Source organism: Somniosus microcephalus, chromosome 10 (genome assembly GCF_052327205.1).
Source record: "Somniosus microcephalus isolate GS21.2 chromosome 10, FLI_Smic_1.0, whole genome shotgun sequence".
Classification (NCBI taxonomy): domain Eukaryota; kingdom Metazoa; phylum Chordata; class Chondrichthyes; order Squaliformes; family Somniosidae; genus Somniosus; species Somniosus microcephalus.
In genome coordinates this window covers 166,143,180-166,165,243 of record NC_140996.1, presented here as the reverse complement: position 1 = coordinate 166,165,243, position 22,064 = coordinate 166,143,180, and the positions used below count along the sequence as shown (strand labels likewise).

Below are 22,064 nucleotides of genomic sequence, written 5' to 3'. Positions count from 1 at the left end.
ATGCAGTATATAACTGGGGGATTAGAGTACTGTTCAGATTGCTGTTGTTATAAAGCAAACATTGAGTACAATTTATAACTAAAAATGAGTTCACAAATTACCAAAATAATTTCTAAAGTATAGTAATGATTATAGGCTTCAGTTTGAGGCCCTAGAACTTGCATTTAATACAGTAACAATTAATACTCAAATCCAATAAGCCATCAATTTTACAATAAAACGTTAGCACAATTCAGTTTATTTGAAGTAGGAAACTTTATATTTACCTGCATGGGGGGACATGCTCCCATTGCATGTTCCTCCAGGCTGCCTGGAAGCGAATTTCCTGCAATTCTTCACACCATTCTGCATTTTCAGCTTCAAGTCCCTTTAGATATGTAGTGAGAATGTGGCATAGTCCAAAGTTCTGTAAAGCCTACATTCAACAAATGCAAATCAATTATAGATTTCATCAAACTGATGGTGAGCATGTTAAAAAGAAATAGATAAGCACATAATTGCAAAATTGCCACTAACTGCACATTCTCGAAGTTTTCATCAATAAAAGACGAAAACTGCAAATCTGAAATAAAAACAGAAAATACATAACAAGGTAGCCACCATTTGTAAAGAGGAGAGAGGTTATGATATCTCAGGGTATCTCAGAACTGAAAGCTAAAAATTAGGCATTTTAGAAAAGTTGGAAATAGAAGAGAAAAAGGGGGAAGAATCAACAGATTTTTAAAATTAGTTTACGGGATGTGGGCGTCGCTGGCAAGGCCAACATTTATTGCCCATTCCTAATTGCCCTTGAACAACTGAGTGACTTGCTGGGCCATTTCAGAGGGCAGTTAAGAGTCAACCACATTGCTGTGGGTCTGGAGTCACAGATAGGCCAGGCCAGGTAAGGACGGCAGATTTCCTTCCCTAAAGGACATTAGTGAACCAGATGGGTTTTTACGACAATCCAATAGCTTCATGGTCACCATTACTGATACTAGCTTTTTAAAAAAAAAAATTCCAGATTTATTTGTTCTCTTTACAAATGGTGACTGACCTGTGACTGCTCTGTACTGGATGATGCTGAGCTTCCTGAGTGTTGTTACGGCTGCACCTACCCAGGCAAGTGGTGAGTATTCCATCATACTCCTAACTTGAGCCTTGTAGATGGTGGATAAGCTTTCAGGAGTCAGAATGTGAGTCACTCGTTAGAGTGCCCAGTCTCTACCCTGCTCTTGTAGCCAACGTGTTGATATTGCTGGTCCAGTTAAGCTTTCGGTCAATGGTGATGCCCAAGATGTTAATGGCGAGGAACATGGCGATGGTGGCACCATTGAAGGTCGTGGTGAGGTGGTTGGGCCTTTTCTTGTTGGAGGTGCTCAATGCTTGGCACTAATGTAACCTGCCACTTGTCAGCCCAAGCCAGAAGGTCCTTCTGTAGGCTGGAATTAGCTGCTTCATTATCAGAGGAGTTGTGAATAGAGCTAAACATTGTGGAATCATCAATCAACAGCTCTACTTCTGACCCTATGACAGATTGTGTAGAGCCAAGGGCACTGCCCTGAGGAACTCTTGCAGCATGTCCTGGGGCTGTGATGATGGTCCTCCTACAACCATCTTCCCATGTGTAAGGTATGGCTCCAGCCACTGGACGGTTTCCTCCTTGACCTCCAGTCTTGCTAGGGCTCCTTTGAGCCATAGTCAGTCGAATGTTACCTTGATGTTGAGGACAATTACTCACCTCTCCTATGTCAATCATCTCTAGCATCCATGTCTAGATCAAAGCCGTAATGCGGTCTGGAGTTGAGTGGTTTTAGGAGAACCCAAACTGATCATCAACCAGCAGGTTATCGATGAATAGGTGTCACTTGATGGTGCTATTTGACTCCCTCCAGCACTTTGCTTATAACTGCGAGGTCAATAGGACAGTAATTCGCTGGGTTGGATTTATTCCAATTTTTTGTGGATAGATTATACCTAGCCAATTTTCTGGTTTTTATGGCAATGGAGCAGTGATGTGCTGGGCCATGATTATGGTTGTATAGAATTCTGGGGCTGCTGATGGCCCAAAGTGCCTCGTGGATACCTAGTTTTGAGCTGCTAGATCTGTCTAGGCAGTGATCTTCAGGTTTCCTTGGCCTTGTTTGACCTGAAGCAGTAAGTCTTCGAGGCCTCTGAAGTTAATGTTGAGGACTCCCAGGGCCACTGTACTCCTACCTCTGGTTGGTCTTTCCTGTCTGCGGGATGGTGATGGAGGATTCTGACATGTCGTCTAATAGATACAACAGAGTACGGCTGTGTCAGGGTGTTGGTTTTCTAATCTGTGGAATAGCTCTCCAAACTTGGCCATCAATCCTTAGGTGTGAGCAAGGAGGAATTTGCAGGAACAAGTCTTGTCCCAATATGATACCCAGGTCATTGCTTAACAAGTTAGTCTGACATTTTTCTTATTATTGAGTTTTGTGCCTTTTTTGGGTTGCTACTCCAGTACCACAACCCTAACCCTACCACTACACTACTGTCCTCAAGTTTCTTCAAATCAAAAGAAGCTTCCTTCAGACCCACTCCTTCAACTAAGAATGCAACATGAAGCACAAATACACCTCCATAGATAATAACATTTTACTATTTTAAATGGCAAGAATGCTGCTCCTGATTCTGACTCTACCCCCTCCCTGATGCTACTGCCACTCCCAAATTTAATATGGTCACCAACCTTTTGAGGAGTGCAGGCTAGAGAGTGAGCAACTGAACACTCAAAAAAACTGGCATAAAACACTGGAGGTCAATCTACTGGCCAATCTTCATCCAACACTACAGGCTGACTGGTCAACAGAATGGTCTCTAACATTTTTGCAGGTTTACTGAATGAAAAACTTGCAGAGCCCCACAATGCTGAGAACCAGTGCGTTAGGCAATTATCACAGTTACAGTTTACAATATAGTACATAATTAATACCACTTTCAGCGCCTAAGACAGCAACATTACCTGGACAATACCAGCTTGGCGTGTAGAGACAGGGAGATTCATTTCAATATCATATGTTACAAGAGCTTTGCCCCACAGCACTTCATGCTCGTATGTTCGAATTCTGTGTAAAATTAAGAAGAAAAATATCAGGTTATGCAAACGGGACCAAACAAATTAGGGTTGCTTTCTATTAAATTAAATATTAGAGCCTGTTTAATGATCAAGTATCCATTTCTGCATTGTTTGTATCTAATTTCTCTAAAATAATATACTTTCTTGTGTGTACGATAGCCCATACATAAATGCAAATGTTTCTGGTTTAGTTCTTTCACCACAACCGACTTCCACTTTGATGCTTCTAGAATCATAGAATGCTACAGCACAGGAACAGTTAATCTACTGGTTTCTCCACAGGTCGACTAATCTAATCCCACTTTCCTGCTCGCTCCCCATATCGTTTAATATTCAACCTTTTCAAGCATCTATTTAATTACTTGTTTCACCACAGAATTCCACATCCTAACCACCTACTGTGTAAATAATTTTTTTTTTTTAATTTCCCCTTCAATTCTTGTGATTATTATCTTAAATTCATGCCCTCTGATTACCACCTCAATGGGGGAAAATCGTTATTTACATAACCCTTTATAATCTTCTCGGTTACAGAGAAAATAGCCCAACTTCTCAAGTCTCTCTTCATAAATATAACCCCCTCATCCCTGGTAACTTCTTAATGAATCTATGCTACACCTTTTCTATTGCTTTTATATTCTTTCTGTTCTTTGTTTAACTGAGAGGGTGAGACATGACTTAACGATGGTTTGAGGCTTTAAATTAAATCTATTCTTTTCTTGAATATATTTGTCATCCTGTACCTCACACACAAAGGATTGGCCACTAGAGGGCGGCCAACACCAATGGAACTGTAAACCAGCAGGGGGAGCTGTCTTCAGAAGTGGACAGATAGAGAGAAAAAATTGGAGAAGAAATGCAGATGTCAACATAACCGGTACGGTCACAGCATAGAGTATCAAGTACATTTAACTTCGGTTTTTACCTGGCAAGTGGGTGTAACATCTTCCCTCCACCGCAGCCATACAAACTATCAGGTTCTCCTATACTTCTGTACACATCAATCAAGAGTTCCTGTTAGAACACACATTAGTTTAATCATGAACAACATCCTTTAAACTGCTACAGCCCTCACTATCTCTGATGTGACATTGCTACCACCTGGAGCCGTTTGATCTTCAGGCAAAGTCAGGGGTCCAAGATCTTGGTCAGCCTTTTACAAAATGATGTCGTTTTAAAACATTTTCCCATATAATGGCACAAGCAGAATGTAGCCATTGTGATGCTATTCTTGCAAACAGTTGATATTAGAATTGCCAAACCTCCGCAATTAAAGATTAATCTCCTGCATACTGCTGCGAGCAACCTGGGAGAAAAATCACAGGTGCATTCAAAGATTGTGCATTTCTTTTTCATTTTCTTTGAAAACTTTTGTTTATTAGTACAGGAATCCCGCCCCAACCGCAGTTTTGCCATACGCGGATTTCACGTATACACTGTTTCCACTCTGCAACTAATTTTGTCAGTGAAATTCGTGTATTCGCGGTTTTTAATTTAGGAATAAGGTAAAAAAACATGATTTTTATGTGTAACCCCTTCACGGTTCTCTAGATATATGTGAGATGTGGTCTCTGTTGTAGACAGTATTCTATAGTCCAGTAAGGAGATCACTACTACAATGGCTTAATTCTAATTATCTTACTTTATAGTTTTAACGTCAGACAATATAAGAAGATTACGGGTCAATGACCTAAATTAGACATTTGCATACATTGGAATGAATCTAGACATAATAAACATACATTCTCCATTTATATGGATTCAAAGGAGAATCTGTCCCTGTGTCCAAATTCGAGTGCACTCTATCGTTGGCGCGCTTAAGTTGGAGCTCATGGTATGTATAATGTCTGCAAGATTTACGACTCCGAACCCCTTCGTTGAATTCTCTTCACGATCACTGAATCCCACTTTGAGTTCTGGATGCAGAGCTACTAATACGAAGGGCGGCGGCCGAGTTTGGAAGCCCGGGACGGGATGCGGCAGCCATTTGCCTCCTGAGCCCTCTTTTCAGAGCTCCTGCCCTCTTTTCTTCCAGTCGCTCTCCCGTTTACCGCTCGAAAAACCCGACTCCACCCCTTCCTCCTGGGGTTCCTGCCTGGAGACTGCGCAGCCTCACTGTCTGCAACAGTTGATACTGGTGCAGAATTATGGAAAGTCTGCTCTTAGTCACATTGTGTCCTTAAAAGTTCTTGCCGTACCTTCACATGGGCAACTTTAACCCAGGGATTTATAACAATGATAATACAGTGTCTAAGTTAAAGATTGATAACGATACTTAGCGTACATAACATTTCCAGTGGGTATTACACTCCCCCCCTACCAAATATAGGCATGTCCCCATGACTAATGAACTTTACACATAAGTGGTTGCATGCTTCCGGAACAACCATGTATAAAGGGAGGTAACATATCGAACCGTAGGGGCTATCATTACACTTGGCACTCCTAGTGTACTGTATGTCAATCTTTCAGGAACCTTCTTAACTCGCTGTGAGCTCCTTATTTCGGATACCCGGTCTTCAGTTCCTTCAACTACGTTGGAGGCGTTGGTTCCTTTGTTATCATGCCTTTCAGTCTCTTTTATCTCCTTCTCGGAAGCATCTGGTTCTTCCCAGACCATGTCCAAGTCTGAGCTAAATGGTTCAGACAATTCATCCAGATTCTGTCTTATGCGTCTTTCTGGGAGGTCATACCATAGATCCCATTCTTCATCTTGCGACTCATCAGGTTCCTCATGATCCACACACTGTGTCATGGGTTTTCTGTCTTCTGGAACAAAGTTTTCCTGGTTTCTCGTTTTTTTCCTTCTTCTCTGCAGGGTTCTCCTACTAGGTGTCGGCTCATTATCCGCTGGCGGATCCAGACGCACTTGCTGTCCCAATGGCAGGATATGATTCCGGTGCAGTATTTTTATGGGTCCATTCCCACCTGCAGGTTTTAGCCGAAACACAGGTAGTTGTGACATTTGACTTTCAACAATGTAAGGTGTAGAAGCCCAGCGGTCTGCTAACTTATGCTTCCCTTGTAGTCCTAGGTTCCGTATGAGAACTCGGTCACCAGGCATGAGTTGGGAAAAACGGATCTTCTGGTCATACCTCTGCTTATTTCCTTTATTCTGTTTGGCAGAAACAGACTCAGCAAGTTCATAAGCAGCTTGCAATTCCTTTCTCATGTCAGATACATACTTGAGGTAAGTTCTCTGTGATGTGCCATCACTGGATACTCCGAAACACAAATCCACCGGCATCCTCGCTTCACGTCCAAACATGAGGTAGTACGGTGAAAAACCAGTAGCGTAATTTCGGGTAAAATTATAAGAATGAACAAGATGTCCAATGTGCCGACTCCACTTGTTCTTTCGCTTTGAATCCAGCGTTCCAAGCATGTCTAACAAAGTACGGTTAAACCGCTGAGGTTGAGGATCTCCCTGAGGATGGTATGGAGTTGTTCTTGACTTCTCAATCCCGAGCATGGACAACAACTCATGTATAAGTCTACTTTCAAAGTCTCTACCTTGATCACTGTGTATTCGCTTTGGCAGTCCATAGTGGATGAAGTATTTCTCCCACAACACTTTGGCAACGGTGTATGCTTTCTGATCCTTTGTGGGAAAAGCTTGGGCGTAGCGAGTATAATGATCTGTAATGACCAAGACATTTGCGGTATTGCTGGAATCGGGTTCGATGGACAGAAAATCCATACAGACAAGGTCTAGAGGTCCATCACTTTGCATGTGAAACAGAGGAGCAACTCTTTTAGGTAAAGTCTTTCTCTGGACACAACGTGCACAGGACTTGCAGAACTCCTCAACCGCAGACTTCATACGCGGCCAATAGAATCTGTCCTTGACCAACCCATAGGTCTTATCTACTCCCAGATGACCTGCGTCATCATGCAAAGACTTCATCACTATTTCCCTGTACTTTTCAGGCAGGACCAACTGTGAATGACATGGTTTAGTGGGTGGGGGAGTGATTCTACACAACACTCCCTCTTTAATTTCCAAGTGGTCCCATTCTCTTAGGAGCAGACGACAGTCAGGATGTTTTGATTTGTCGATCTGTGTAATATCACCCAGACGGAGAGCTGAAAACACCTCATGAATACAGGGATCCTCCTGTTGTGCTTTGGATATTTCAGATGAACACAACATGGGTAAGTTTTGTACATCCGACCTGGAAAGGTTGCAAAATGCCTGGGGAACAGCATGCATTGACGCTCCCAAGTGGTCAATCTCTCAGGCATGAAATGAATTCTTTGGTCCAGATACCACGGACATCTGACACATTACTTTCACATCTGCTGAAGCAACATCTTTCCACTCTGGTTTCTGGTAGTGTGGGCGACGAGACAGAGCATCTGCGTCAATGTTCTGGTTCCCAGGTCTGTACCTGAGACTAAAGTCGTAAGCAGATAGTGCAGCAAGCCAGCGGTGGCCGGTGGCATCAAGTTTTGCCGAAGTCAACACATAGGTTAATGGATTATTGTCTGTCCTCACTTCAAACTTCGCTCCATACAGATAATCCTGCAGCTTATCCACCACCCCCCACTTCAACGCCAAGAATTCTAGCTTATGAGCTGGGTAGTTACGCTCTGATGGCGTAAGACTGCGACTGGTGAACGCTACAGGTCTCAGCCCTGCTCCTTGGTCCTGATACAACACACCACCCAACCCTTCTTGACTGGCATCCACGTGTAGCACATATGGCAGCTGTGGGTTTGCAAAAGCCAACACGGGGGCTTGAGTAAGACTTTGCTTTAAGGTGTGGAAGGTCTCTTCGCATTTCTCATCCCATCTAACACCAAAAGGCTCAGAGGGTTTGAAGTAGTCCTTGTTCTCTTTACCTTTAGCCTTTTTCTTCCTCTCGGCTGGTGGGAGGTAACCAGCCAGCAGCTGATTCAGAGGATGGGCCACTTTGGAGTAATCCTGCACAAAGCGCCTGTAATATCCGCAGAACCCAAGAAATGACCGCAAGGCAGTCACTGTGTTCGGTTTGGGCCATGTGGTAACAGCTTCGATCTTGGATGGATCTGTGGCTACTCCATCCTGTGATACAATATGCCCCACATAGGACACGATGTTTGGCAAAACTGACACTTGTCCAATGATAGCTTGAGACCTTCATCCTCCAGGCGACCAAGCACTTTCAGCAACCGAGCTTCATGTTCTTCAAGGGTTGCCCCAAACACAATGATATCGTCCAAGTACACCAATACTTCGAGCAAGTTCATGTCCCCAACTGTTTGTTCCATTATTCTTTGAAAAGTTGCTGGAGCGCCTGAAACTCCCTGTGGCATCCTTTCAAATTGGTAGAACCCAACTGGACATATAAAGGCTGTCTTTTCTTTGTCCGATTCACTCATCAGTATTTGGTAGTATCCACTTCTGAGATCCAACACACTGAACCACTTGCTTCCATTAAGACAAGCCAGTGCATCCTCAATTCTTGGAACGGTGTATTGGTCGGGAATAGTACGTCTGTTAAGCGTCCTAAAGTCCACACACATCCGAATCTTTCCGTTCTTTTTCCTCACCACGACTATAGGAGATGCATAAGGACTCCTGGACTCGGTAATGATCTCAGCTTCTTTTAACTGCGACAGGTGCTGTCTCACTGCTTCGATGTCAGCTGGTGCCAGCCGTCGAGACCTCTCCCGAAAGGGTTTATCCTCGGTAATTCTGATAGAATGGCGAGTACTCTTACTACAACCAACATCAAACTCATGAGTAGAGAAAACTCCTCTCCGCTCCATCATCTTCCTGACTAATCGGTCCTTCCATTCTTTAGGAACGAATGAATCTCCAAAGTTGAAGGAGGAGGGTGTCAGATCTCCGGTTGAGTTAACTTTGGACTCTTCCTTCACATGTGACGACAGTACATTTACAGGAAACAGATGCGCAATCGGCATTCCTTTCCTCAATGTGATTCCTTTGCCTGACAGATTCCTCACGGTCACTGTAACTCTCCTTGACATCACAGCTGTCGGGGTCTGCAACTCTGGTCTCACCAGAAGCTCATTTGGAAACCGTGACTCTTCTGCAGGATCATCAGGTGACTCTATCAGAATGGCTTCAGTACCTGGCGTTCCAGGGAATTTTGGTATCCCAGGGATTCTAGCCACTCCTCCAGGACGCAGGGTGATAGGTTTGGCTCGAACGTACCACACAGTTCCTCTTTTGCTATCATCTACGTCGGAAGAAAGTTCAGGCAGTTTCTCAAAAGCCTTTTTGAAAACAGGGTGAATGTGTCTGGTGCTCAAGAAGTTTTCACCTCCCTGCTCTTTGCAGCTTGTCAGGAGTCGTCTCACTATGGGTGTATTACTGCCAACCAGTATGGAAACCTCACCTTTCACCATGGGGTCAGGGCAAACCAACACAAGTGCATCAATGGTCTCAGTGGTCCCTACATCAGCTTCCAAGAACTCCAACCTCAGCGACAAATAGCCATCATATGGGTAATCAGCAGGACTAAGGCCCCAGATCTGCAGAAGACTGATTGGGGTTAACGGCAAATGCGTCAGGTATCGGTCATAGAAGGATCTGTACAGTATGGTAACCTGAGAACCCGTGTCGAGGAAAGCTTTAGTATAAATGCCTTCAATCTGTATTGATACAGCAGAACTCGGCCCTACTAAACCTTCAGGTATGATGTCTTTCATATCCCCTCGTCTATTATTGCACTTAGTGGAACGTGTCTTAACTACAGGGACAGCAGGCCGTTCCGTTACTGTGCCCCTTTGTAGTTTCCCGACTTCTTGGTAAGTTTTATGAGACGATCATTTACTTTTTTTTAAAGATTTTCCTCACCTCTACATTCTCGCTTGAAATGTCCATCCTTTCCACAGTTATAACAAAAGACTCCAGGTCTATCTCCTTCATGGGGATATCCTTTAGAGGAATCATTCATTTTGCTGTTAGACTTCGCAGGGTGTTCAACATTTTGCACCCGTGCGTCATCCCTTTCTGTGTTGGGCTTAGACTGAAAATATGCCATCTCGGCTCTCATGACATTTATTTCCTTCTTCAGCTGTTCCATCTCAGGGTTGACATCACCCTTAGGAGTAGGAGCTGTAACAGGAGTCACAAGCTTGGACATCACAGCACTCTTTGCTACATTCCGGGCCTGAAGCATATCCTCCTCCTCTCTGACTTCCCTTAGCAGCTCAGTGAAGGTAGGTGGATCTCGCAACTTATGGGTCATGCGTATGTGAAGAGCAGTCACGTCTTCGAGCAATGCACCTCGCACAACCTGTTCAATGCGGAACCGATTCATTTCAGGCAACTCCATCCCTCTTTTCCGTAACATACAATGCAGCAGTTTGTCTATTCTCAGCAGATAACTGGACAGCTTCTCTCCCTCACACTGGAATGTGCTTCTGAATCTGACCATCAAATCTGAAATGGTTTCAGTAGTTCCAAAGGCAGTTTCTAGAGCCTGCATGTAGTCAAAGGAAGTAGCAGAGGTGTTCTGCACCTTTAAGAATCTTACAATGTCAGCAGCAGGACCCTTAAGGCTTTCTACTATTCTCTGCCTCTTCACATTGTCACTGCACTGCCATTCCTCTAGCAGAGGCAGGGTCTGCTCAGCCCAGGTGTCGTACTCCTCTTCCCCACTGGGAGTTGGTCTCACTCCTGAGAACATACGGAGCTTACGGTATCCCTGAGCCTCGAAGGGCAGATTGGTGCATTTATCCACCAGAGAACTAATGGCACTGACCAACTGAGTGTTCATATCCAGGGCCGAAGGACCTATCAGACCTTTGACATCAGCAACAGTCTTTCCTTCTTGTCTCAAGAATGACAACAACTTGGTCTGAAACCCTTCCTCTTCCTTAGTAGTAATAGGGACAAACTGAACTGGCCAGGAACCAGCCTCTTCAGAAAGCCCAACTGCCTCAGGTAAACCATGACCTCTCAGGTTCTCTGATGTCTGGATCAACACAAACTGCTTCTTGGTAGCTGTATCCAAGCAGCGCTCAACTATCCTAACCTTACCAAAGGCTTTGACACAATTCAGAGCCCTTAGCAAGACATCATCAGGGTCATCGTTAGCAACACAATTCAGCACAATGGCATGGGTAGTAGCTATCTGCTTCCGTTTGCACCAAGCTTCAACCTCAATAACATCCATCTTTTATGCTCAAACAGCCCAGTAGAAACCACAAACCACTCTCTTAGCAATGAGCATTCAATACTGTTAGTTTACTGACATAAATAGACCACAATCCCGGACGAGCCCCCAAAATGTAACCCCTTCACGGTTCTCTAGATATATGTGAGATGTGGTCTCTGTTGTAGACAGTATTCTGTAGTCCAGTAAGGAGATCACTACTACAATGGCTTAATTCTAATTATCTTACTTTATAGTTTTAACGTCAGACAGTATAAGAAGATTACGGGTCAATGACCTAAATTAGACATTTGCATACATTGGAATGAATCTAGACATAATAAACATACATTCTCCATTTATATGGATTCAAAGGAGAATCTGTCCCTGTGTCCAAATTCGAGTGCACTCTTTCGTTGGCGCACTTAAGTTGGAGCTCATGGTATGTATAATGTCTGCAAGACTTACGACTCCGAACCCCTTCGTTGAATTCTCTTCACGATCACTGAATCCCACTTTGAGTTCTGGATGCAGAGCTACTAATACGAAGGGCGGCGGCCGAGTTTGGAAGCCCGGGACGGGATGCGGTAGCCATTTGCCTCCTGAGCCCTCTTTTCAGAGCTCCTGCCCTCTTTTCTTCCAGTCGCTCTCCCGTTTACCACTCGAAAAACCCGACTCCACCCCTTCCTCCTGGGGTTCCTGCCTGGAGACTGCGCAGCCTCACTGTCTGCAACAGTTGATACTGGTGCAGAATTATGGAAAGTCTGCTCTTAGTCACATTGTGTCCTTAAAAGTTCTTGCCGTACCTTCACATGGGCAACTTTAACCCAGGGATTTATAACAATGATAATACAGTGTCTAAGTTAAAGATTGATAACGATACTTAGCGTACATAACATTTCCAGTGGGTATTACATATGCTTTTTATCTTCTTTTTTATTGCGTTTATACTGAATTTGCCAATGCGGTTTTACTAACCACGGGGGTTTTCAGGGACGTATGCCCCGCGGTTGGGGAGGGATCCCTGTAATAGAAAAAATTAGAGATGGGGGGAAAAAAACTGTTTGACTGGGTGGGGCAGTTGGAGATGAGGTCATGTGATCAAACCTCAAGAGACACGTCCAACCAGAGTTGGCAACCCTAGTAGATATTTATCCAGTAATGTATTACTGATAGCTGCAAAGGAGAAAAAAGTTTAAATTATTGAAATTTATTCTTCATGTTAAGAATTTGGAACATTGGAATCAGCAGTAATATACTGTGGCCTAGAAATTCGATATAGCCCCGTTTGGGGCGATAGATCTGGCGAAGCGCAAAGACTACCGCCAGTTGCGAATTAGCGCCACCTGGCGCGATATTGGGTTGTTGCGCCCCTGATGGTGTTTGCGGCGGTAAATCAGGCGCTGCACGCGACTCTTAAGGCGCTAACGCGGAGGCGCTACCCAATATCGCTGCGGTCAATAATCACTGATCCCGAGACACACTGGCGCCGGACAGCTCTTAAAGGGGCGGGTCAATTAGGATCACCAGACAAAGCACTTCCTGGCACGCCTTAAATTCGGTTCAGACTTACCAGAGGTACTCCAGGCTGTGCAGACATGCTGAGGGTGAGGCAGAGGGCTGAGCGCTTTGATGAGGTGGCCCTCCAGGCTTTGGTTGGCGCTGTGTAGCGCCACCGTCAGACACTGTACCCGGAGGATGGCAGGAGGGCGCCACCTGTTGAATACCGGCGTGCCTGGAGGGAAGTGGCTACCAGAGTGGCATCCAGAAGCGTGGTCCATAGGAGTGCGGTCCAGTGCAGAAAGAAGTTCAACGACCTCACTCGGGTCGTCAGGGTGAGTGCATTTTCCACGACCTTATTCATCCCTCCATGTGCATCTGACTTAATGGCTAGAGGGTGTCCGAAACCCAGAGGCCATCTGTCAGCCAGCACCCGTGGCCCTTTCAGGAAAGACACATGCACATGCTGCTCACTGCATGATGTGAGGGCTATTCAACCATGGGGAGCAGGTGATGTGTGCTCACTTCATGATGTAAGGGCTATTCAACCATGGGGGGCAGGTGATGTGTGCTGACTGCATGATGTGAGGGCTGTTCAACCATGGGGGGCAGGTGATGTATGCTCACTGCATGATGTGAGGGCTATTTAACCATGGGGGGGGGGGGGCAGGTGATGTGTGCTCACTTCATGATGTAAGGGCTATTCAACCATGGGGGGCAGGTGATGTGCGCTGACTGCATGATGTAAGGCTATTCAACCATGGGGGGCAGGTGATGTGTGCTCAGAGCAGCATGCTACAGCAATTCCCATCCTTTCTCTTGCAGGCGAAGCTGGGCCAAATGAGGCGCGAGCAAAGGCGCCATGGAGGAGGCGCGCCTAACATCCAGGCCCTCAGTGAACTGGAGGAGAGGGTCCGGACGATCATGGGGACCCGGCTGAGCGCTCCTGTCACCTCTGCATCTGCCGACCCCATAGTGGCCTACGATGGTAAGGTTCTCACCTTTTGGATCTCTCCCCTACCACTTGTTCCCACCACCACCAGCATGATCTCTGATTGTTGATCCACTCCAGTACATTGCAGCACTCATGCCTCCCTCGCTGCCACCTTGACCTGATGCTAAAGGCACTCCTGTTCCTCCCTCCTTTCAGCTGCTGACTCGTCCGAGGAGGAGGCGGGCCCTCAAGCTGCAACTATGGGTGACTCTGGAGGCGATGATCATGAGGAAGCCGGACCATCTGAAGAAGCCTCAGGCGAGACAGCGCAGCGGCAGACTGGGGGCACACCTTCCTGGGAGGGAAGCGGGGGGGGCCAGCTCGGACGAGGAGCCAGTTGCAGGCACCAGCGGGCTGCAGCAACGCAGGGGGAGTAGGGAAGCTCGGGGGCCGTCTCCCCGGAGGGCGAGTCAGGTGACGGTGACTGCTGCACAGAGTGCAGAGGAGGTGCGTGCCCTCTCGCAGATGAGCGCCCAGGCTGGCCGGAGGCACACTGAGCTCATGGCTGCAGTGGGCAGGTGGCCTGAAACCATCGAGACACTGGCGACCAGTGTCCAAGACATCGGTGCAGCACAGGCCCGGAGTGCGCAGGACTTCGGGTCAGCATTGGAAAGGTCTGTCCAGGGCTTCAGCGGAGCAATGGAGAGGACTGTCCAGGGCTTCAGCGAAGCAATGGAAACGAGTGTCCAGCGCTTCAGCGGAGCAATGGAAATGAGTGCCCAGGGCTTGGCCGAGGCAATGGAAAGGACTGTCCAGGGCTTCGCTGAAGTAATGGGACCTGCCATTGCAAGTGCTAAGTGCTGCCACGCAATCACTTGCTGGTCTCCGACAGACGCAAATGGAGGCCACGCGACCAGTGACTGCTGCCACCCTCGATGGCTCAGGCATGATTACCCAGGGCCCTCACAGCACCACAGCAGGCCAGCAATCTGTGCTCCAACAGATTGCTCCAGATGCTGAGGTGTTGCCCCGTGGGAGTGCCAGTGTGTTGGTGGAGCAGGGAGGTGCTGTCCTCTCAGGATGACAGCATGCCTGCTGCCACCACTGGCACTTCACCACTGCAGCTGCCAGCACCTGCAGGACAGACTGCCTCCACCCATGCACAGGTGGAGCAGTCAGCTGCTGGGCCCTCTAGGCCCAGAGGTCGTCCAGGACGCACCTCAGGGGCATCTGCGCTCAGGGACAGTCAGCAGGCCTCCCCCAGCCTTGCCGCAGCCACTGGGGTCCCCTTAAGGTGGAGCTCCAGGGTGGGAAGGGGCCAGAGTAGTAAAAGACCATGATCCCCATCAGGGGGCAAGAACTGAGGGGTGCCCCTGAAGCCCCTGTCCAGGTTGACGCAAGCCCAGACGAATGTTTCTGCTGATTGTAATGTTTTATTTCACCAGTCTCATGGGAGGGAGAGACAAATGTTTTTGCTGAATGTAATGTTTTATTTCACCAGTCTCACGGGAGGGAGACACACAAATGTTTTTGCTGAATGTAATGTTTTATTTCACCAGTCTCACGGGAGGGAGAGACAAATGTCTCTGCTGAATGTAATGTTTTATTTCACCAGTCTCACGGGAGGGAGAGACAAATGTTTTTCTGTGTGAGTTCTGATTTCTGTTCGTTTTGTTTAATCATGTTGGAAGGGAGCACTTTTGTTGTAATAAACACTTTGTTCATTTAAAATGGCCATGCCTGCTCTTTACATGCATCTTGCCCTTCACAGGCTTGGGGGTATGAGGTCGGTTCCATTCCTGTTCTTGGATTGGCTACAAGCATTCCGTCAGAGGGGCCTAGAAGCGATTTCTGATCAGCCTCAGGCGCACGGCCCTTCCAGCTAGTACCTCCCTCCCATCCTCCTCCTCCTCTGCTGAGGTGGCAATGTCTGCTGGCATTGGCTGGGAACGTAGGATAGCGAGGTACTGGAGCATGCAGCAAATAACCACGAAGTGTGAGACTCGATCAGGCGAGTACTGCAGTGCTCCTCCGGAATGGTCCAAACAGCGGAACCGCTGCTTCAGCACGCCGATTGTGTGTTCCACAATGTTCCTCGTGGGCTGATGGCTCGCTTTGCAGTGTTCTTCAGCAGGGGTACTGGCCATCTGGAGCGGGGTCATCAGCCACGGCCACAGAGGCTAGCCCTTGTCCTCGAGAAGCCAGCCTTCTGGGTGATTCGGGGACTCGAAAAGGTCTGCAACAGTAGTCTGGCGCAGGATGAAGGCGTCTTGGCTGCTGCCTGGGAACTGCGCATTCACTGCGAGGATCAGCTGTCGGTGGTGACAAACCTGATGCACATTCAACGAATGAAACCCCTTGCGGATGCGGAACTCCTCCGGATTGAATACAGGCGCCCGCAAAGCCACGTGCGTACACTCACTCGCACCCTGCACCATGGGGAAGCCCGCTATCTCTGCGAAGCCCTCTGTGCGCTTCCGGTGCTTGTCCGGGGTCATTGGGAAAGAGATGTACTGCCGCCTCCTTTTAAACAGGGCATAAGTCACTTGACGGATGCAGCAATGCTCCGCAAACTGGGAAATGCTAGCTATGTCCCCAGTTGCAGCCTGAACAGAGCTGCTCGCGTAGAAGTTCTGGACAAAAGTCATCTTCACAGCCACCAGCAGAGATGTCCTGGACCTTCTCTGAGGCTGCAGATTTGTCCGAAGCAGGTGGCACAGCTCAGTCACCACCTCCTTTCTAAAGCCCAGCCTTCGGACACAGTGCTCCTCCGGCATGTCCATGTAGGAATACTGCTGTTGGGAAACCCTGCCAGCATAAGGTCTGGTGTGGCGACATCTGTTGGGCTAGCTCCGTCTGGCCATGCCTGCCCCCCTCTCCCTGCGTCTCAGTGACCTTTGCAGATGATGCAGCAGCAGGACGTTCCCCTCCAATGCAGGCCCCATAATAAGTGCCCACAGGAAGGTTCCCCGTTGTCAAGGCTCACCAACAGCAAGGCGATGGTCAGAAGGCTGATGTTCCTCTGCCAGCGTGGGCCCAGTGGTCAAATGGCTCTCAGTGTGCAGGTCAGCAACTCTTTGTAGCTCTCGAGGAAGTTGTGCACCAGAAATGTCTGCCGTTTTTAAACCACACCATTCCCCTTTAAATAACGCTCCTCCAGCCCGAAAGCGACTTGGTAAGGCCCAGGAAAACTGTCACTAATAGCGGCAGGCACTACGGAGGGGGGCGCCACTGAATTTCCCGTCTGGGGCGCCCAAAAGGCGTTGCACACTCAGATGACATCATAATTAGCCTGCGCCCATGAGTGGGCGCTAAGCGTTAGCGCCGGCGCTAAATGCATGCTCAATATGGGGTGAGGCGCTAAACGCCTTGCGCCCCACTGGAATTTGGCTATCGCCCCAGTTATTGCCCTCTTTAGGTGCTAATCCCTGGTGCAACCAATCGAATTTCTAGGCCTGTATCTTTCTCTCAAACAGTACAGCAAGATACTGGCAGGCTACAAACAATGAAATAACTAACAGGAACTGATCACTCTATTATTGTACTCATTGCCAGACACACCTGAGCAGCGGTAAAGAGAGAAAACTCTCACTGCAGTGGAGCTGAGCTTCAATTCAATTTTCAAATCATACTTCTCGTCAATTAATTGGAGAGTGATGAGGAGCAGGGCGGCTCCTAAAACTATGAGGGAGGAAGCAGAACTAGAGTGGGAGGAAAAGCTGAAGCACTTCAGGCAGGCATGGGAGAGAGTGAAGCAGAAGCCGAGCAGCAGGTTCATCACCGGCCAATGTAAAAGGTGCACTCTAGATCGTAGGGAACACGAAGTCTGCTTACAGGAGTGACTGGCGACACTGAACCTGAGGAAATAACTAGCGTAAACAAAAAAAATTGTGATGGTGTGCAAAAGGGGAATGGTTATGTGCAATGCTTCAAATGGCTCCTCCTAGAGGGTGCAGGAGTTTCCAATTTGAGTTTGTGCCAATCCTGATTTGCACCCATTTCTTGTGGGGCCAAAGTGAGGAGCACACTTACTTTCAACTTCCTCCTGATACCAGCTGCTGCCTCACAGGAATTTTCACCCCCCACCCAAGTGCGCTACAGACCAAACTTTCCTTTTCAAATTAAGTAAGGGGCTTCTGTTACAAAATTCAGTGCGGCTTGCCCTCTGAACTACAAGTGGAGATGAGCGTACTGCATGGGCTAGTTCAACCCCATTTTCATGAATCAGGGTTTATATTCAAACCTATAGTTTCCACTGCCACACATAATATGGCACCTCATAGTAACATCATACTTTTATCTGATACTCAATTCATTGCTGGTAACATAATTACTGCAACAGAAAATAAAGTATATGCGCTAGACCCGCTCTGTTCCACTGTCTGAAAATTCACCCTCCAGAGGAACTTAACCTCAATCAGCAGAATGCTAACCAAATAATTGCAGGCAACTACCGCATGATATCCTTTTGTAACTTCCGGCATATAGCATAAAGAATTTTTATTAATAACTCCGCTATCTCAAAAAAAGGGCTCACTCGGGTAAGTTGTGATGTGAGTTTTCTACAGGTATCCAATGTATATAATTTTTGTGTTATAATGTCAATGAATAAATGTTACAGTTCTTGTGCTGTGGTCAGTTTAACATTTTTTTAAAATACCGAATTGCCAGATACAATTTATCTATCACTGAGTTTAGTCACATATGAGACACTATGATCGTGGTCAAATATAATTCTCACTGTAGCTGTGATTAGTTTCATTATTGGGATATAATAGCTGTGACCAGCTGTGGCTGACTGATAAACAGGCATCATGAACTCTTGTTCACGTATTTATTGAACATTTGTTCAAGCAATAATCTATTCCTCATACATTCCAGTGTTTAACATGAACGACTGAGTAGAGGCTATTTATTTCCTGTCTTGGAGGCCTTGCTGCAGATATGGGGAGAGAAGATAAACTTTTTAAAGGAGACATTTACAAATCCATTTTGTTTCTATACCTGTAAACCGATCCCAGTTTCTTCTTTGCTTTTGCTGCTCAAGCTGGAGATTGTGAGCTCTTGGCTCGCCTCGTCAAACTTTAGGCTGCGTGCTGCTTTGTAAGAACTCCTAACAAAACCAGAAACACAGAGTTATTTAAACGTAGGTTGTATCACTGCAGTATCTTGCTACTAGTGTCTCCTACAATTATTTATTACCCGTTGTACAGAAATAATTTTTCACACTACGGTTTTGCAGCAGCTGTTATATTTTTGGGGTTTCTTTACTCTTTCTTTTACTCTAGATATTTTTGGCTTCCATCGGGGTAATTTTAACCCCCAAAAATGAGTGGGTTTGGGTCGGGTGGGAAGTTAAAATTTTAAGAACATAAGAAATAAGAGCAGAAATAGGACATACAGCCCCTCGAGCCTGCTCCGCCATTCAATAAGATCATGGCTGATCATCGACCTCAACTCCACTTTCCCGCCCGATCTCCATATCCCTTGATTCCCCATGACTCCAAAAATCTATCTATTTTAGCCTTGAGTATACTCAAAGACTCAGCATCCACAGCCCTCTGGGGCAGAGAATTCCAAAGATTCACAACCCTCTGAGTGAAGAAATTCCTCCTCATCTCAGTCTTAAATGGCCGATCCCTTATCCTGAGACTATGCCCCCTAGTTCTGTACATTCCAGCCAGGGGCAACAACCTCTCAGCATCTACCTTGTCAATCCCCTTAAACCCCAACCCAACCCGCCTACTTCAGGTTTTAATGAAGGCGGGTGACCAAACCACTCTCAGGAGGCAGGTCAGTCATTAAAAGCTTTTAAGAAGGCTGTGTGCCTCCACTTTTACAAGCTTTCTATTTTTAAACTCATGTTGGCCAGGTTTCTCAGGCCTCGGGAAACTTGGCAGGTAAACGGAGGCAAGAAGGGCTGGATCCATAAGGCAAGTGCCTTTACAGCACTGCTTGTGGGCCAAGAGGAGCGGGAGTGCTTCATCTAGGCCCAACAAGCTTACCTGTAAACCCCCGTCCGACCCCCTGATCTGCCCCCGCAATCACCGCCCCCACCCCCGATCATGCTCTATCCTCCCTGCGATCACCATCTTGCCCCCTCCCCTAGACCTGCCTGCTCCTCCACTGCGTCCTTCTGTTGCAGGCTTTCCCGCCCGACAGGCAACCACGGGAGACCCGGAGAAAAAAAAATTAAAACTGCAGGACGTTCAGAAAAACCCGTATTTCCGGGTTTCCCATCCATAACTCCTCCCCACCCCCCGCTCTGAACGCGCACCTCGGTAAATATCGGGGCCCATGTTTCAGACAACACTCATAGGCGACCTAGCTCGCACTCTGCAGTGGTGACTGCACCCTCAAAAAAGGACCAGGACTCAGTTGAATTTAAATAACTCAAATTAAAACAAAAACCCATTATTTGATCACAGAATCTTTTTATTTGAATTTACTGGTTTACCTCCTCCCTTAGGCACCAGTCTCAGACAAGCCAGCTAATACTGATCAATTGCATCAAGTTGGGACATTCTTCTGAGTGAAGCTGGTTTTAATCCCTTGTGTGCTATGACAGAATTAAAGAAGACAATACCATTCTATATCTTATACAAAAATGTGTTATTTTTGTCCTGGGCACATCTCTACTCGTTTCAGATAAAGACTTGCAATTATTTGCTACAGTTCCAGCTGGTACCGTTTCAATTCCTCCTCTTCAGATCTGATCTTATCTGCATAGATTTCTGCACATAGCAAGGCTGTAAAGTGAGCAGCACATGACTGGGCTGTCAAAGCAACCTCCAGGTAGTTCAGATCCAGCCAGAAATTGTCATTCCATACAGTGCTCAGCTGGTGTCTAGAATGAGAAAAATGCAGATGATAAATTGATAAAATAGGTTTCTCTTGAATGCTTCATTTCAGACATTTGAAATTGAAGTAAATTGAATAGATCAAATTTAGCTCTACAAATATGTGCTAGCATTGATGTCAACATTAAAACCAAATCATTGTGCTGTAGTAATTCATGTCAGTAAGGGTCAGAGAGGGGAAGTGAAAATATTTTAGATGCAACCCTTCATCATAACTCACGATGAACCAAAATTCTGATGAAGTTACACCTTATATGCTAACCTACTTTTCTTCTTCAGATGCTGATTGACCTATTATCTAATTTTAGCATCTTCTGTTTTTTAAATTTAAAAAATCTGAACTAATACTTGTCCAGACCTTTTTTGTTTTCGCAAGTAATCGACCACTGCCAGCATGGTGCGCCGAGATGTTTTATCCATGTGTCCATGGGGAAGGCTGTCTGTTTCTGTCAAAGTAACAAAAGCAGCTGTCAGCAAAAAAGCATTGTACTTTGTGAGCTGATTGTATGATTATACACATCCTTGTACTTCTATATAAGCTGTGATAGCTGCTTTCACAGCAACCAGAACGTACTAACACCAGAGACAGTCATTTTATTGTCTGTAATGAGCAATGCAACTACTCAAAAGATATGTGCTCATCTTTGTATCACATATCCTTGATGATGACAGGTGCCAGTGGTCGAGACGCAAACCCTTATTTATCCAATGTCAATGAAAACCCCACATCTAAATAGTCAATGCTATTTTAGCCATAATTGAAAGGGCGAACTGGGTGCTGGGTCATTATCACTGCCATCTTTTCCTGTTCCACATTGGTCTGATTAGTCTCCTTAGTTCGAGTAATAGCTTCCTATTGTTAAGTGCTGGGGGGGGGGGGGTTGAAAGGCAGAAGCCAAGTGTTCACCCATTTTTACAGGGACTAACTCAAAAATTATGGTGACGCACAGAGTGGTGGAATATAGGTTCAATCCCTCTGTGCAGTGCCTCCAGCACTAGTAAAAGGGTGCTCAAGGTACTACGCAGAGGGAGTTTGGGGGAAGTGGAGGGGAAAAACCAAGACACACCATATAGAGCAGAGAAAGCTGAGGGGATTATTAATAGAGGATTTTAAAATTATGAAGGATTTTGATAGACTGTTTCCTTTAGTTGGGGAGTCAGTAACAAGGGATCATTAATTTAATACTGTCATTAAGACAGTGAGGAGAGAATTTAGAAGTAATTTCTGTACACAGAGAACTGTTGGGAGACTGGAATGGCTGAGGTAGAGACCATTGTATCTTTTAAGGGAAAATTAGATAAATATTCGAAGCAGAGGAAGATACAAAGCTATGGGGAAAGAGCAGGGCAGTGGGGTTAGTTTTGGATTGCTCCTAGTATAGAGCCAGCACAGAAACAATGGGCCTTCTTCTGTACTATAACCTTCTACATGGAAGTCTCAGACAGGCTGATATTCTGCTTTTCCCAATAGCTGACAAAGAGCAACATCAGCTGTGGTCTGAAAGAGGCTGCAATAGATAAAGGAGTTGGTGTAGCAAGAATATGGGGAAGAAGGAAGCATATTCACAAGGGTGTAA

The 22,064-nt window shown here is 46.2% G+C and overlaps 1 protein-coding gene across 2 annotated transcripts in view; it reads right to left on the bottom strand.

Moving 5' to 3' along the window:
• The window catches only part of atm (ATM serine/threonine kinase), a 206,445-nt gene that overhangs the window by 56,119 nt on the left and 128,262 nt on the right, over window positions 1-22,064 (bottom strand). For both annotated transcript variants that reach the window (XM_085999094.1, XM_085999096.1), the window contains exons 38-43: window positions 20,846-20,933; window positions 20,316-20,474; window positions 18,632-18,740; window positions 4,008-4,096; window positions 2,969-3,071; window positions 267-415 (exon numbers count right to left, since the gene is read on the bottom strand). In XM_085999094.1, coding sequence (XP_085855220.1) covers window positions 267-415; window positions 2,969-3,071; window positions 4,008-4,096; window positions 18,632-18,740; window positions 20,316-20,474; window positions 20,846-20,933 — 697 coding nt within the window. The remainder of the gene's footprint in view (window positions 1-266; window positions 416-2,968; window positions 3,072-4,007; window positions 4,097-18,631; window positions 18,741-20,315; window positions 20,475-20,845; window positions 20,934-22,064) is intronic.